Source organism: Oryx dammah, unplaced genomic scaffold (assembly GCF_014754425.2).
Source record: "Oryx dammah isolate SB20612 unplaced genomic scaffold, SCBI_Odam_1.1 HiC_scaffold_2, whole genome shotgun sequence".
NCBI lineage: Eukaryota > Metazoa > Chordata > Mammalia > Artiodactyla > Bovidae > Oryx > Oryx dammah.
The window spans coordinates 3368678-3383314 of record NW_024070186.1 but is presented as its reverse complement, the minus strand read 5'-3'; the positions used below and the strand labels follow the sequence as shown (position 1 = coordinate 3383314).

General features: G+C 49.0%; 1 protein-coding gene across 4 annotated transcripts in view; it reads right to left on the bottom strand.

Moving 5' to 3' along the window:
• The window catches only part of TBC1D5 (TBC1 domain family member 5), a 585769-nt gene that overhangs the window by 8877 nt on the left and 562255 nt on the right, over positions 1-14637 (bottom strand). For all 4 annotated transcript variants that reach the window (XM_040263533.1, XM_040263505.1, XM_040263514.1 and 1 more), the window contains one exon: positions 8059-8158. In XM_040263533.1, coding sequence (XP_040119467.1) covers positions 8059-8158 — 100 coding nt within the window. The remainder of the gene's footprint in view (positions 1-8058; positions 8159-14637) is intronic.

Genomic DNA, 14637 nt, shown 5'->3' with positions numbered 1-14637 from the left:
CATAAAACTAACCATTTCTGTGGAAATTCCACACAAATCTCATCAATATAACAGTCTATCAATATAACCCGTTCAAGCACCGGGCCTCCCCTCTGCAAGGACCCACTCGCTGGGCCCTGTCCTGCTTATCCTTCACAACTGTCACTGTTGCTCAGAGACGAGGCCCCACGACTAAAGTCCCCCGAAACCGCCCGGTTCTGCACGGCACCTCCTGGTCTTCTGTTGCAGACAGGCCTGCTCACTGCACCCTGGACTTGGAGCGCCAGCCCCCAATGCCTCAGACCGCTGGTGCTCCGGGGGCACTGCTGGCTTCCCTGGAGCCACGTGTCACCTCTGGTACTGCTAACGAGGTATACAGTCTCTGTGCTCTCTCCCTACTCTGAAGCTTTGCTCTCCTCTTCCATTCACCTTGAGCTTGACTTTAAAGGCACTCCTCCATTTCACTCCACCCCCAACCAACTGCTCCCCAAACCCGTTTTCACATCCAAGGGCAGGTACTGAGGAAATACTGGCTGAATGGCCAACATGAGGCTCTCCAGCCGGCATGAGGGCTGGTTCTCTCTCTTGAGGAATAGACGTGGGTGAGATATTTTCCGGATGAAGAATGAAGGGACGTGAAGGTGATCACAGGCGTCCTGGACTGAGGGGCGGGTGAAGGGAGTGTGGCTAGTGACGGTCTGCAGTCTTTTCTTGATTATCTTATCTCCCCAGATAATCAAATCTGGGGAGAAACGCCTTCCACGAGGAGAGCGCAGGGCAGGAAGAGGCTGAGCGCAGGCCCGGTGCTTGGTGTGCGCAGGCGCCTCAGATGGTGGCGGGGGTGGGGGAGCACTCCTCCCACAGCGTTCCCGGCACCGCACGTGTGCCTGCAGGGCGGGGGTGGGGACCCACTAACAGCGTTAGCAACACACGAACTGCATTTTGCCCCAATGATCTTAAGTTCTCTTGCTCCTTGCTGCTTGGTGTCTGTCACCAAGATCACCCAGAAAATACAGTCAAGGGTCCTACTCGCATCCAGCTCCCAGAATGGCTGAAGACTGTACGCTCAGCACTGGAAGAGCAGCAATACTTAGGAAACCCAAGGGAAGACTACAGCAATACGTGCATTACGAGTCTTCAGGTCAATGAATAGTTCTAAGTGAACGGAGTGTGCTCAGCTCAGAGTTCCAAACCTGCACTGATCTCAACAGACTCTGGATTCTTCTCTTGGGATCTACCTGCCTGCCAGCCAAGAGCCCAGCATGGGGCACGGCTTCTCAGGGTAAAATCTACCCTGCGCACGGTACGGCTGCTGCCTTCAAGTCCTAGGAGAGACGCTGCACATACTTCTCACCTTAGAAGGTCTCTAAGCTCCAGTAGTGGTTAGATGCCTTTGGAAGGACATGTACTTCTAAAAATAAAAGCAGAAACACAGCAAGGACCTCACTAATAGGAAACAGCCTGGGGTTTTCACCACCATCCCCTCTCACTTGTGAGCAACTAGATAGAAGTCTGGCTAAGGTTATCTTAAAATTACATCACTTAGTCAAATAAGACCCCCACAACCGCTTAAGATGGACATATTCTTTGAGACTCTCAGGCCACAAGAGTTTGCCCAGCCGATGACTTGTGGACCGTTAAGTGCTGCTGCTCAGCTGGGAGCTGGACACGGCTGCGGCGGTGATGCTCAGCTTCCTCATCGCAGGCCCCACCTGCCCCCACTCACAAGCTCTTAGGTTCAGCGTGAGCCACAAGGCCCTTGAACCTTGGGGCTTTTGGTGGCAGGGCTGTTTCTGCTGAGGTAGGGGATGCGGTAGACAAGTCTTTTGCCCCCTGGGTCATGAGCTGGACAGGCTGGGGTTAGAGGAAGTGGAAAAGCAGCCTGGTGTGGCAGTGGGGAAACAGGTTAGGCGATCAGACACAGTTTAGAAAGATAAAGCGGCGGGGGGCTCAGGATGGGGGCTCACATGCACACCCGTGGCTGATTCATGTCAGAGTATGGCAAAAACCACCACAGTACTGTGATATAATTAACCACCAATTAAATAAGCTACTTAAAAAAAGATAAAGGATCTGGGAATTATATTTAAAAAAGAGAAAAAGACAGTGAAAGACACTCAGTTTGGAAAAGCAGGTGGGAAGATGGTGAGAGCCATGAAATGGAAAACAAAACGATGAAAGAGGAATCGTCCATACTGAGACCATGTGATCAGGGGGCTGTTCTCGGAGCCCAAGAAAGGCTAAGACAGCATGTAGTTTGCTGAGTTTTTCTTAGTAAGTGTAGGGTTGGTATAGGCTTCCTGGGTGGCTCAGTGGCAAAGAATCCGCGTGCAATGCAGGAGCCACAGGAGACCCAGGTTCGATCCCTGGGTCAGGAAGATGCCTGCAGGAGAGCATGGCAACCCACTCCAGTATTCTTGCCTGGAGGATCCCATGGACAGAGGAGTCTGGCAGGCTGCAGTCCCTAGGGTCGCAGAGGGTCGCCAAGACTGAAGTGACCTAGCATACATAAGGTTGTTGCAAGAAATACGCTTCCAAAGCTTCAGATAATCAAATCTGGGGAGAAACGCCTTCCACGAGGAGAGAGCAGGGCAGGAAGAGGCTGGGCGCAGCGCTGGTGTTCGGTGTGCGCAGGCTGCCTCAGATCGTGGCGGGGGTGGGGGGGCACTCCTCCCACAGGGTTCCCGCACGTGTGCCTGCAGGGCGGGGGAGGGACCCACTAACAGTGTTAGGAACACCTGAACTGCATTTTGCCCCAGTGACCTTAAGTTCTCTCGCTGCCTGCTGCTTGGTGTCTGTCACGGTCAGTGTCACCACGTGCCCTGGGGGCTGCTGGAAGTGCAGACCTTCAGACTTTCAAGTCAGGATCTGCTGACAGACCCTCAGGAGAAGTAGATCTCATCCTGCACTTAAATGCAAAGTTTCATATTCTTAATAATTACAGAGAGCTTTCAGCACCGTGTGGTTGGCAGAGGGAGAGCTGCCTGATGGTCAGTTTCCTTCTCTCTCAGATGTCACTAGTTAATTGCCTGTTGAACACTTTCAAAAACATCTACTGAATACTATTTTGCTAAATATCAGCAAATCAGATTCATAAAGCTCTTGCAGAGGCAAATAAACTAATTTTCAAAAATGACCTCCTCGTACCGCTAATTCTTGCATAATTATTACGACAGGTGCAAAATCGGCGCGGAGGTGTGCGCTAAGACCGCAGACCCGAAGTCTGGCTCCTGACTGGAGCTGGGCCTCCGCAGGAGCACAGGAAGAGCGGCCGAGACCTGGGACAGGCCCTGGGCGCCTGCGCCAGCGAGCTCTGTGTCCCTCGTCCGGCCCAGGCCTCGCATTTCGGTTTCCTCGTCTGTGAAACGAGCAACAGCCATGAGGGCCTGGAGGGTGTTCATCTCGACAACGGTCTGAGATCCACTGGGCTGCATAGCTCTAACTCCCCTTAATTCATTGCATTTCACCCTCCACTGTTTAATACCAACCCGAGGCTGGAGGCCCCTCCCCTGGGGGCAGGCCCAGCTGCTCACAGATCAGAGAAGTGCAGGCAGCTCACCCACGTGCAATCATGTGTGAGCGACGGCAAGCCTAAAAACAGCCCAACTCAGCCACCGAGGTGCACGCTGTCAATTGTCAGGATGACAGGGAGGGGTGTGACTATAGCAACAGACAAATGAACACCTGAAGAAAGTCTTGTCAAGTTGATGGAAAAGTTTAGATTTAATAAAAGACACTTTTTCAATTCCTGTCTCTAAATCTTTGAATTGACAAAGCTCAATTATGTGGAGGCAATAAAATGAGAATTTTGGTAGATTTTTGATAAAACAAATAATGCTTTCAGTTTTGGGTCCTAGAACCATAAGGAAATAAAACTGGTAATGAGTCAGTTTTATTACCTCTGTAATTAAAGGGCCATTTAAACAAATGCCTTTCTGAAATTTTTAACTGAGACGCTTTTCTCTGTATCTGTTTTGTTAAAAAGATAGTCTTGAACTGTACTTGACATTTTAAGATATCACTGCAGGTCTGATGATAACATAGACTGATACGGAATTTCCTTGTGAGGAACTCAGTGAAAATACTTAACGTCAGAAAAGGGCAGGGGTGGGATGAGAATCTGAGGCCACCTCGGACCCCTTGGGAGCGGGCGGCCAGGCTCAGCAGGGCTTTTGCCGAGGGGAGCAAAGGCGCCATGCAGTTCTGGGTGAGCTGTTCTTGCTCAGAGAGCTCACACATCTAACGTGAGGCCCTGCAGATCCAACCCCAGCATCTCTGCACGTGGTCTGACTGAGGGACATTCAACAGGGCTGCTCCCAGCTCTCACTGTCCAGCCGTGGGACCCCAACCAGTCACTGCTCAGCTCCTCTGGTCGTGGGATCGGCCACATAGAAGGGACAGCTAGGAGTTGAGGGGAAGGGGACTTCCCTGCTGGTCCAACGGCTCAGGCTTTACCTTCCAGGGCAGGGGGTGTAAGTCTGATCCTTGGTCAGGCCTTGGGGCCAAAAAACCAAAACATAAAATGGAAGCAACAGTGTAACAAATTCAACAAAGACTTTAGATTAAAAAAAAAAAATAGCCAAGAGGAAGGAGAGGATTTGTGTTGCACACTCAACCAGTGCTGGCTTGATTTATTTTTTAGGCGTGGCTTCATCGGGTCCTAGTTGCGACACGCAGGATCATCCATGCTGACACGCGGGTTCCATAGTGTGCAGGCTTAGCTGCCCCGTGGCATGTGGGATCTTAGTCCCTGACCTAAGATTGAACCTGCATCCCCTGCACTGAAGGCAGATTCTTAACCACTGGCTACCAGGGAAGGCCTTGTGCGAGGCTTTAAAAATGTCTTAGTCTTGGCAATGAACTGGTGAGATAGATCTTGGCAAACCCATTTTATGTACAGTCACAAGCAGGCTGATCTCAGAAGTGACGGAGTCTGGTTTCGACCCCGTGTCTGTATGATGCTTGTGAGCCTGTCTCTTCTGCTTAGGTATCACTGCAGCTGCTTTTTTTTTTGCTCTGCCCATAGCATGCAGGATCTCAGTTCCCTGCCCAGGGACTGAACCCACGCCCCCGGCAGTGGAAGTGCTGAGTCGTCACCAGCGGACCTTCAGGGGAATCCCGGCAGCTGTCTCAGAGGGGACTTGTGCCTGCAGCACGCAGATCACCCCCACGGTGCCAGTTACATGCACTTGAGGCACCCACAGGTTTTCCAAGCAGAGACGAAGGCTAGCCCCTTGGAAAGTCCCTCTGTGCTCTTCCTCACTCAGGCCACCACAGTCAATGGTTATTTCTACATCAAATATGTTCTACTGTGCCACCTGCTATTTTCACTTCATAATACATTATGAACATCTCTTTATGCTTATGTATTTTAACTTTTATAAAGACTGCATTACTATACTATAATCAATCACTTACTAGTGGATTTTTCAGTTTCAACTGCTGTACTACTTTACTAACCAGGAAAAATAGAAAAGTTTATATGGAGGAAAATATGAGAGTATTAAAGTCATTTTTAAAGGATATAATAAGTAAAAAACTAAATTGAGAGCTTCACACCTCAACCTTTATGCTTTCCGCAAATTTCTGCTTAAAATCCAAACTGCCTACAATCCAGGAACACCCTGTGGTAAAGCGTTACATACGCGGATGAAATGGAATGAATCCATAGGCCCCAGGGCAGTCAGGGCCCCAGAACATGCAGTCAGGCTACTTTTACAGCAAAGAGAAGTCAACAGCCGTGTGAAGGGATTCTGGCTGAACGTGTGAAGGGATTCTGGCTGAAAGTGAAACATATACACAAAACAAATCTGCTTTTGTGGTTAGCTGAAAATTCACAGCTGATAAGGGCTTTTCTTTAATTAAAAAGTGCTTCTCTATCCCATGCAACGAGAAAAATGTTCTTTTAGTGCTGACTAAAAGAGTAAAAGCTGTTTGGAAATCCTGAGGCTTAAATAAAGCTGCTTTAAAAGCTGCTATGTGGACCAAACAACCTGGAAACATCCCACTACTGGATTTTTCTAGAGCTCCTACAGTAAATATTTACAGTCACTTCTTTGTTCTTCTACTTTGGTCAAAACCCAAAATTGAGTAACACAAAGGTCACCACATAGCCAGAGAAGCAAAAATTACAGTGTGTGCACACACACATATACTCATGGTTACTTTAAAATTAAACTTGTATTTAAATAATAAAATTAACTATGCAATATCAGTTCAGTTCAGTCACTCAGTCATGTCCGACTCTTTTTTTTTTAATATATGTAGCTGTTCATGTATGGATGTGAGAGTTGGACTGTGAAGAAGGCTGAGCGCTGAAGAATTGATGTTTGAACTGTGGTGTTGGAGAAGACTCTTGAGAGTCCCTTGGACTGCAAGGAGATCCAACCAGTCCATTCTGAAGGAGATCAACCCTGGGATTTCTGTGGAGGGAATGATGCTAAAGCTGAAGCTCCAGTACTTTGGCCACCTCATGCGAAGAGTTGACTCACTGGAAAAGACTCTGATGCTGGGAGGGATTGGGGGCAGGAGGAGAAGGGGACGACAGAGGACGAGATGGCTGGATGGCATCACGGACTCGATGGACGTGAGTCTGAGTGAACTCCGGGAGTTGGTGATGGACAGGGAGGCCTGGCGTGCTGCGATTCATGGGGTTGCAAAGAGTCGGACACGACTGAGTGACTGAACTGAACTCAACAGCTACATATATTAAAAAGAAAAAGTCATGAAAAATGCCAGCTCCTGCTCTGTACATAAAGAATTATGGAATATACATCAGTTATTTATAAACTACCTCTTCATTACTTCTCTCTGATGCACCTTGAACTGCGATGCTGTAAGATTTGTGTAAAATTAATTCTATCTGAATTTAAAAAGTTGTCTGTGAAGAAGTGTACGAACAGTTTTGGAGTGGTGGCGACTAGATGTGAAGGGACCCGCCTTTAGGGTTTCTCCCGCTATCTCCTCCTCCGGCACCCTCTCCCTGGAGGATGGAGGGAAGCCGAGGGCAGAGCAGGGCCGGGACACTCCCAGGGAGACGCGGGGAGGCAGTCGGCCATGCGGGCCACGTGCGTTTCCAAGCTTGTAAGAGATCACTCATTACTGGCTCGAGGCCAGTACGTTTGGGCTGTGTCCGAAAGAAGCCATTTTGGCCGCATGTAATGGACTCATTGCCTGGCAGGCTGGGCAATGGACGGAGTGTGATGTACAGTCTGTCTCCAGTGAAGGCCCCGAGACGGGCCCCGCTGGGGACCCCGCTAGAGAGAAGGGCACTTGGTGGTTCTCTGGTGCGCCCTCACAGGGGGAGTGTGTTCCGACTCCTCTCGAGGCCCCACACTCACAGAACAGCACACTGGCAGTCCATGAGAGCATGTGTCTGGTCTCCCTAACCTCCTCCCAAACTACGATGCTAGACCCTGGAGGACGGAGGGAAAGGATGCCCAAGAGGGGGCTGAGAACGGTCACAGTGTGGAGTCTAAACGTTTTGTAAGCAGCAGGGAGTTCCTGAAGCAAATCGGAGGTAGAGACCTTTTCTAACAGTAGAGACTTTTTCTAACACAAAACACAGAACTTTCACGAATGTAGCAAATAAGGCCCAGGACTCCATGGCGTGACACAGGCCGCTCACGTGTAACCTGAAGGGCACACGAGGACACTTCTTAGAATATCGGCACAGTCAGAAGGAAGAAGAGGTCCCGACATGTATTTCAGACAGGTGATTAAAAATATATATATTAAAAAAATAAAGAAAGCACTGCCAAAACAACCACATGAGTGATTACAGGCAGATCAGCACAACAGCAGAGCTGACTGCTTGACCTCGAAAGCTCCGTGACTGTCTGTTTGAGGTTAGGGAGATACTTAGAAAGGGCAGTGTAGCCATTAAGAGCTGAAATCTGGAGTTAGACTGCTTGATTCTGAATTTCTGCTCCACTGACCAGTGTTATAATTTGGGAAATGTGATTAATCTCTGCGCTCTGGCTTCCTTGTCTGCGAGGGTGACATGAGGTAACTCACGGGAAGCTCTAGGCATCCGTGGCTGGTGCTGCTGCCATTCCCAGGGCCGGAGCCCGCACTCACCAAGATGCGCGTCCATCGCCTTCGCACAGTATTTGCACATGGCCTCCAGGTCATTCAACTGTCCCTGAAGGAAGGAAATTTGGGCTTCTAATTCTTCTTCCTAAAATGAAGGGGGCAAAGATCCGAAAATGAAAACAAAAATCAAAGAAAATCCCCAAAGTCCTCCAAAAGGTCTGGACTGTTTTAAAGAGCCGCCATCCATGTCATTTTAGTCCTAGACAAAAAAAAGGAAGCAACAAATGAACAAGAGCAAACCCACCACCTCCACCGCCAGTGAGACAGAGGAGGCAAATGAACATCAAACCCAGCGCCGCCACAGCTAGTGAGACAGAGGAGGCAAATGAACATCAAACCCAGCGCCGCCACAGCTAGTGAGACAGAGGAGGCAAATGAACATCAAACCCAGTGCCGCCACCGCCAATGAGACAGAGGAGGAGTAAAATGAGATTCACAGCAGCTCTGGACTTTTAACTGAATGCTTGCTCCGTGCCATGTGTAAATGCTTACCCATACACACTTATATTAAAAAAGTACATAAAATACCTTCAATAACTTTTGAGCCACACAAATTGAGAGTCAGTGGGACTTTGGTGGACCCAACTCCCTAGACGGTTGGTACAAAACCATTACATTTTCTCATACACGTTTGAGAAACCAGAAATTTCCGTTTAAAACAAATCTCTTCATTTTCTAGACCACGATAATCTCTTAAAACACGAGATTTCCCAAAGCACTTGGGAAAGTTTTGCCCCCACAGCCGCTCTTACATCCCCTCTCTTGGTAGAGTACTAGAGGATTTTATTTATTTGATTGTTTCTAGGGAAAAATACTCTGGGTGGGATAATTATCTAAATGGCGGAAAGACAATCTAACTGTAACAAACAGATAAAGCCTGGAGCTTTTGCTTTTTTTAAGAAAAAAAGTAATGCATGTGAAAAATTTCCCAAGGAAATTTAGAAGATTAAGGGAGTTTTTCTCAGAGAAGAGAATAATTCTCATAATGTAAGACATTTAAACCAAGTTAGTTGGAATACAAAGAAAGGACGTTGCCAGAGCTGGACAAGGCTGGCAGATTGGTTTTCCAGGGTCAGGCACTTATCTCTCCAAATGAGAATCCTCTGTTGTCGAAACAAAGTGGAGAGAAACCTCCCGAGACATGCTTCTTCTTAAGAAACTGAATACAATCTGACACACAGATGGAAATTAATGGCTGAAAGGATGACTTGTAGGTGTACCACGTGTTAGCTACACACATACACAGCACCTAAAAACACTGTTTTTACTGGCTGCCTGGAAGGTGAACCTTTAGGAACATGCATTCAAATGCCTGATGCAGAAAACAGACACAGCAGTCGCTCTAAAAACAAATTATTGTGAATGCCCACTGTAGGATGGCCCAAGCTTGAACCCTGTACTTCACCATCCTGTAAAGTACATCCCAATGTACCCTGTACATCCCACCAAGCACAACGGCCTCTCTTCTGATACTCAAGTAAAGACAAAGCAACCAGGAGCTCAGCCAGGGAATGAGGACTGTGGCCTCGGGTAGCTGTTGCAGGGCGCTTTTCTTTTCCTTTTTCTCCTTTGGGTCTGCACAAACTTGAGCTTCCCTGTTTGCTCAGGACCCTACAGGAAACCAAGAAAGAACACTACATCTGTTGGTTAACCTTGGTCGTGATTGTCTCCAAAGATGGCCACCATCCATTCCTTCCTTGAGGTACACGCTGTTCTGCTCATCAAGAGGTGGGGTCTACTTCCCTTCCCCACAAATCCCGGCTGTCCCGTCACTTGCCTTGATCCAGAGAATGCAGCAGAAGGCACACTGTATCAGAAGCCTGCCAACTTCTGCTTCCTTCTGCTTTCACTAGATGAAGGCAGCTACCATAGTAGTTGTGAAGAAGTTCAGGCTATGACAATGAACAAGAGGAGACACAATATGGAGAGAAAGTGGCCACAGGAGACACAAGGAGGTTCTAGACATGTGAGTGATATCTTCCTGGACCTTTCAGCCCAGCCCATCTGAAGCTAGCCAAGTGAGTAACCCAGCAGGCGGCGCAGAAGAGCAGCCCAACCCAGCCCTGTCTGCATGCCTGGCCTGAAAACCCGTGAGCAGTAGCAACGCTGCTTTGAGGAGTGGGGTTTGCGGTGGTTTGCTGCGCAGCAATGGATAACTGACACGGCAGTGGGATGAAGGGGCGCTAGAGGGGCACAGCCATAAGGAAGCCTGAGTTCTGTTTCCAGCCCTGCCATTCACAGGTCACACAACCTTAAATAATCCTCCACCCTGCTGCTGCTGCTAAGTCGCTTTAGTCGTGTCCCACTCTGTGCGACCCCACACATGGCAGCCCACCAGGCTCCCCCGTCCCTGGGATTGTCCAGGCAAGAACACTGGAGTGGGTTGCCATTTCCTTCTCCAATGCATGAAAGTGAAGAGTCAAAGTGAAGTCGCTCAGTCGTGTCTGACTCTTCGCGACCCCATGGACTGCAGTTCACCAGGCTCCTCCATCCATGGGATTTTCCAGGCAAGAGTACTGGAGTGGTGTGCCATCGTCTTCTCCGAATCCTCTACCCAGTAAGGGCCTGACGTCAGCACTCTGGAGAAGGTAGAAGTTAGATACTTTGCTCCCAAGAGGTTTACAAGCTTGGAGTTGGAATAGGAAAGGTTTTATAATTACCAGACTATGAGGTAGAATACATGAAAATCTTAGAGAAATAAGAATAGATGCTCTGAGAATCCTGGTCCTGGCCTCCTGTCCCTACTATTGAACAAGTTGCCTCTGCAATGTGTTACAGATATGAACCCACCCAGAAGAGTCTAGAACTGTACTGAGGCCAGCAGGTGGCAGTCTCTTGAGAGGGCATCTGGCTGGAGTTTATCCCTGCCCTTGGCTTCCAACTGGGCTGCTGACAGCCCAGAATGGACAAAGGACACCAGGCATGTGCCGCCAGCTGGTTAAAATCTCTTCTCCGTTTACTCTATGCATGAGTCTAGTTTGGATTAAGTGATTACTTTTTGTGAGATGCAAAAGCCCTTGGGAGCCTTAAACCCCAGCAGTCATTCCTACCTAAACGGATTAAGTGTATTCAGTGTGGTTTTTTAATAAAATCTGGGAGGGAAGAAGAGCTGGAGAGGAGACGGAGGACACAGTCCCACCTGTGGGTAGTGAGGTGCTGACAGCGGGAGGGGGCACAGAGCTCAGGGAGGTCCGCTCGTCCAAACGCGTGATTGTGAGCAAAGTCGGCTGAGACTGAGGCTGGCGCCCGCTGCACTGTGCCATGCACGACCTGCACGAGTGCTGGCTGAGCGCGCAGGGCAGCCGGGGCGCGCGCTGGCTGAGCGCGCAGGGCAGCCCGGGGCGCGCGCTGCGTGAGCGCGCGGGACATAACACAGGCCTCCAGGCAAGCACTTTGGCTTAGACACTGGCAGCAAGTGAAGAGTGTCTTGCTTGCCTAAGTCCTGAGTAAACCTCAGTACAAACGGAATCCACGTGGCAGAAAACAGCAGTTTTCATTCCTATAAGACTTTCTTTCTCAATGGAAAGCTGACACAAAAGCCCATCTGTGAGACAAAGAGGAGTTGAAACAGGTGGAGGGGCCCAAGAAACTCTTCCATTTGGAATGTTAAATCCAGTACACGATCTTGCTGGAGTTTGCTTAATGAAAATACACCCAAGCCCTTGAACGATCACTCAGACTTTATAAATAGAAATGGAATCACTTGGCGCAAGGCTGGTTTGTCATTTATTCTTCACTCTTTTATATAATTACAGATAAAAGAAAGAGCCAAGAATCAAGACTCTAAAATTGTGGAAAGAGACTTTCCATTTCTATCTTAGCTTCTGAGGCTCCACACACCTCAGGCACAGACAGCTTTAGTCATTTGCTTTCATTAATGGTCCTCTGTAATCAAAAACAAATGCTTGGCTAATTGCCTTGAAATTTTATAAAACCAACCAGTTAGTGTCATTTTTATGTATAAATAAGATATGAAGAAAAGTTCTCGTTATATTTGCTTTTGCATACATGTTCTGCCTTCCGTTATGGGAGGCAGGATGGTGGAAGTGGGTGCTGTGCAGTAGCCACACCGGGGTTCGAGTCCTCTTTCTGCCAGTTTGAGGACACTGGCTGTGTCATCTCCAACAGTTTCTTCATGTCACCTTTCCCCCCAAGGTATTGATGAGACCCGAACGGCAACACATGGAGAGTGTCTGGCACAGAACAGGTACTCCACAAAGGACATTATTCTTTAATGTTTAAAATCAGGTCAAAACAATAGAACTGATTTTTTTTTTCTATTACAACATCATGATTTATTAAAGCACAGCATTCTGTGCAAGAAAGGGCCTGAACCGTTGTCTACTCTCAGCCAAATTTCTCTGTAAGTTAGTCTCTCTTAATAAAAAACATGTTATACTGCAAATTAGTAATTTAACTGATGAGGAAGTAGAACCGATTTTTAACACGGAGGTCGGTGACTCACTCTTGGAAGACACTGGTCTCCGGTGTAAGCATCTATATGTGGCTCCACGCAGAAGGATGAGGTAGGACTTGGGAGCCCACCACTGGCTCAAGTTCCGCAGAGCCACTGCTGTGTGGGGCGAGAAACTGGTGGAGGATGAGGTGGGCCGCCGGCAGACCGTGCGAGCAGCGCAGCACCAGAGGGGCCTGGCGGCCTCTGGGGAAGGAGTGAGAGCACGGGTCCGCCCGCAGAGGAGCACACCGCCGGCTTCGGGCCCTTTCACAGGGGCTGTGGCAGGCCCAGCCCTGGGCGCTGCCTGCAGGAACTCACTCACCCCTCACAGCAAGCCCACGCGGTGGGTTCTCTCACTATGTCCCACATGCCACGGGCGCCTCTGCAAGCCACCTCCTCGGAAGCAATGCCAACGTGGAGGCGGCGCTGTGAGAGCCCAGGCCGCCTGCCCACGGCTCCCAGTTCTCCCCGGACATGTTCCTCCTTATACTCGATTACCAGGCCCTTCCAAGGAGTGCCTTCGTATCTCAGTTTCCTTTAGGAGAAGCTCACCATTTACAGTGTTCAGACCCATCCCTAAATGGCTTACTAAGTCATTTTCCTTCATTCAGGTATGATCGTTTGTGTTCCGTTTCATTTCTCGAATGATTTTTGTTTAGACTGTATCTGGAGAAATGTGTTTTGAATTTGCTTTGTAAAAAGTGGTATTTCTACCACCATTCTCCCCCGAATAGTTGATATATCATTACACTTTCACTCATATTATATGCATCAAATTGTTTAAATTGTTTTCTAACATGTGGATTTTATAGATCACTTTGGTTAAGTGCTTCAATGTCTTTATGTTCTTTCTTGGTTAATAACAGGATGAGCTTTTGTACTTTATTACTTATTTATTAATTCATTTCTTCAACAAATATATGCATTGATACTGCATTAGGGCTTGTGGGAAATACAGTAACGACCTCTGCAAACTTAGGAAGAGGTAAGACTACACGTCAAGCATGAGAGGAGCAAGGCATTAAGCTTCACAGCAGATATGAGAGGAGAGCCTTCACCATCACGGGCAGGACAGCCGGCTTTCAAGGAGTAGAGGTGGAAATGAAAGATTTTCGGCAAGCAGCAGCATTTCTGATGAGTCTTCAAGAGGGACTGGGCTTGGAGAAAATGAGGAATAAAGATGTTTTAGGAGGCAGGGACCCAGTGAACAAAGCAGTACAATTGGAAAAGCTGGGAACCAGGGCAAAGAGCCCGCAGCTGGGCGGGGAGTGGAGAGTAGGATCTGGGCTGGGCTGGAGTCTTCCCGCCCCCTCATCTCCTTCCGAGACGGTGCTCTGGGGGCTGGGCCCGACCCCGCCCTGCCGGGGACCCCAGCAGCAGCGGGGCCTGCCCACTGCAGCCCTCAGCGCTCCTGGTTTGGAGAAAGGGGGACAGGAAGGGCCCGAGGGCGGGGTCCGCAGAGCCCACGGGAATGAGACCAACCCCACCGGCAGGGGTGGGCTACACATGGCGGCCAGCAGACGGGAGAGAGCCCACTGCCCACGGGCGGTCAGCAAGGGGCGGGCGGGAAGGGAACGGAGAGTCTGAGGAAGCAGAGTGCAGAGGCCTCGGTGTCCTGCGGAAGCCGTGGTCACACCAGGGCCACACACACAGAGACACACACAGGCATACATAGACACACACAAAAAGACACAGATACACACACACACATACAGACACAGGCACACACACAAACACACACACAGATACACACAGACACAGACAGACAGACACAGGCACACACAGACACACACAGAGATACAGACACACACAGAGACACACAGACAGACACAGGCACACACAGACACACAGAGATACAGACACACAGAGACACACATACAGACACACACAGAGACACACAAAGACACAGACACACACAGACACAAACAGGCACACACAGACACACAGAGACATACACAGACACAGACACACACACAGAGACACAACACACAGATACACAGAGACACACACAGACATACACAGACACCACAGAGACACACAAAGACACAGACACAAACAGACACACACAGACACAAACAGGCACACACAGACACACAGAGACATACACA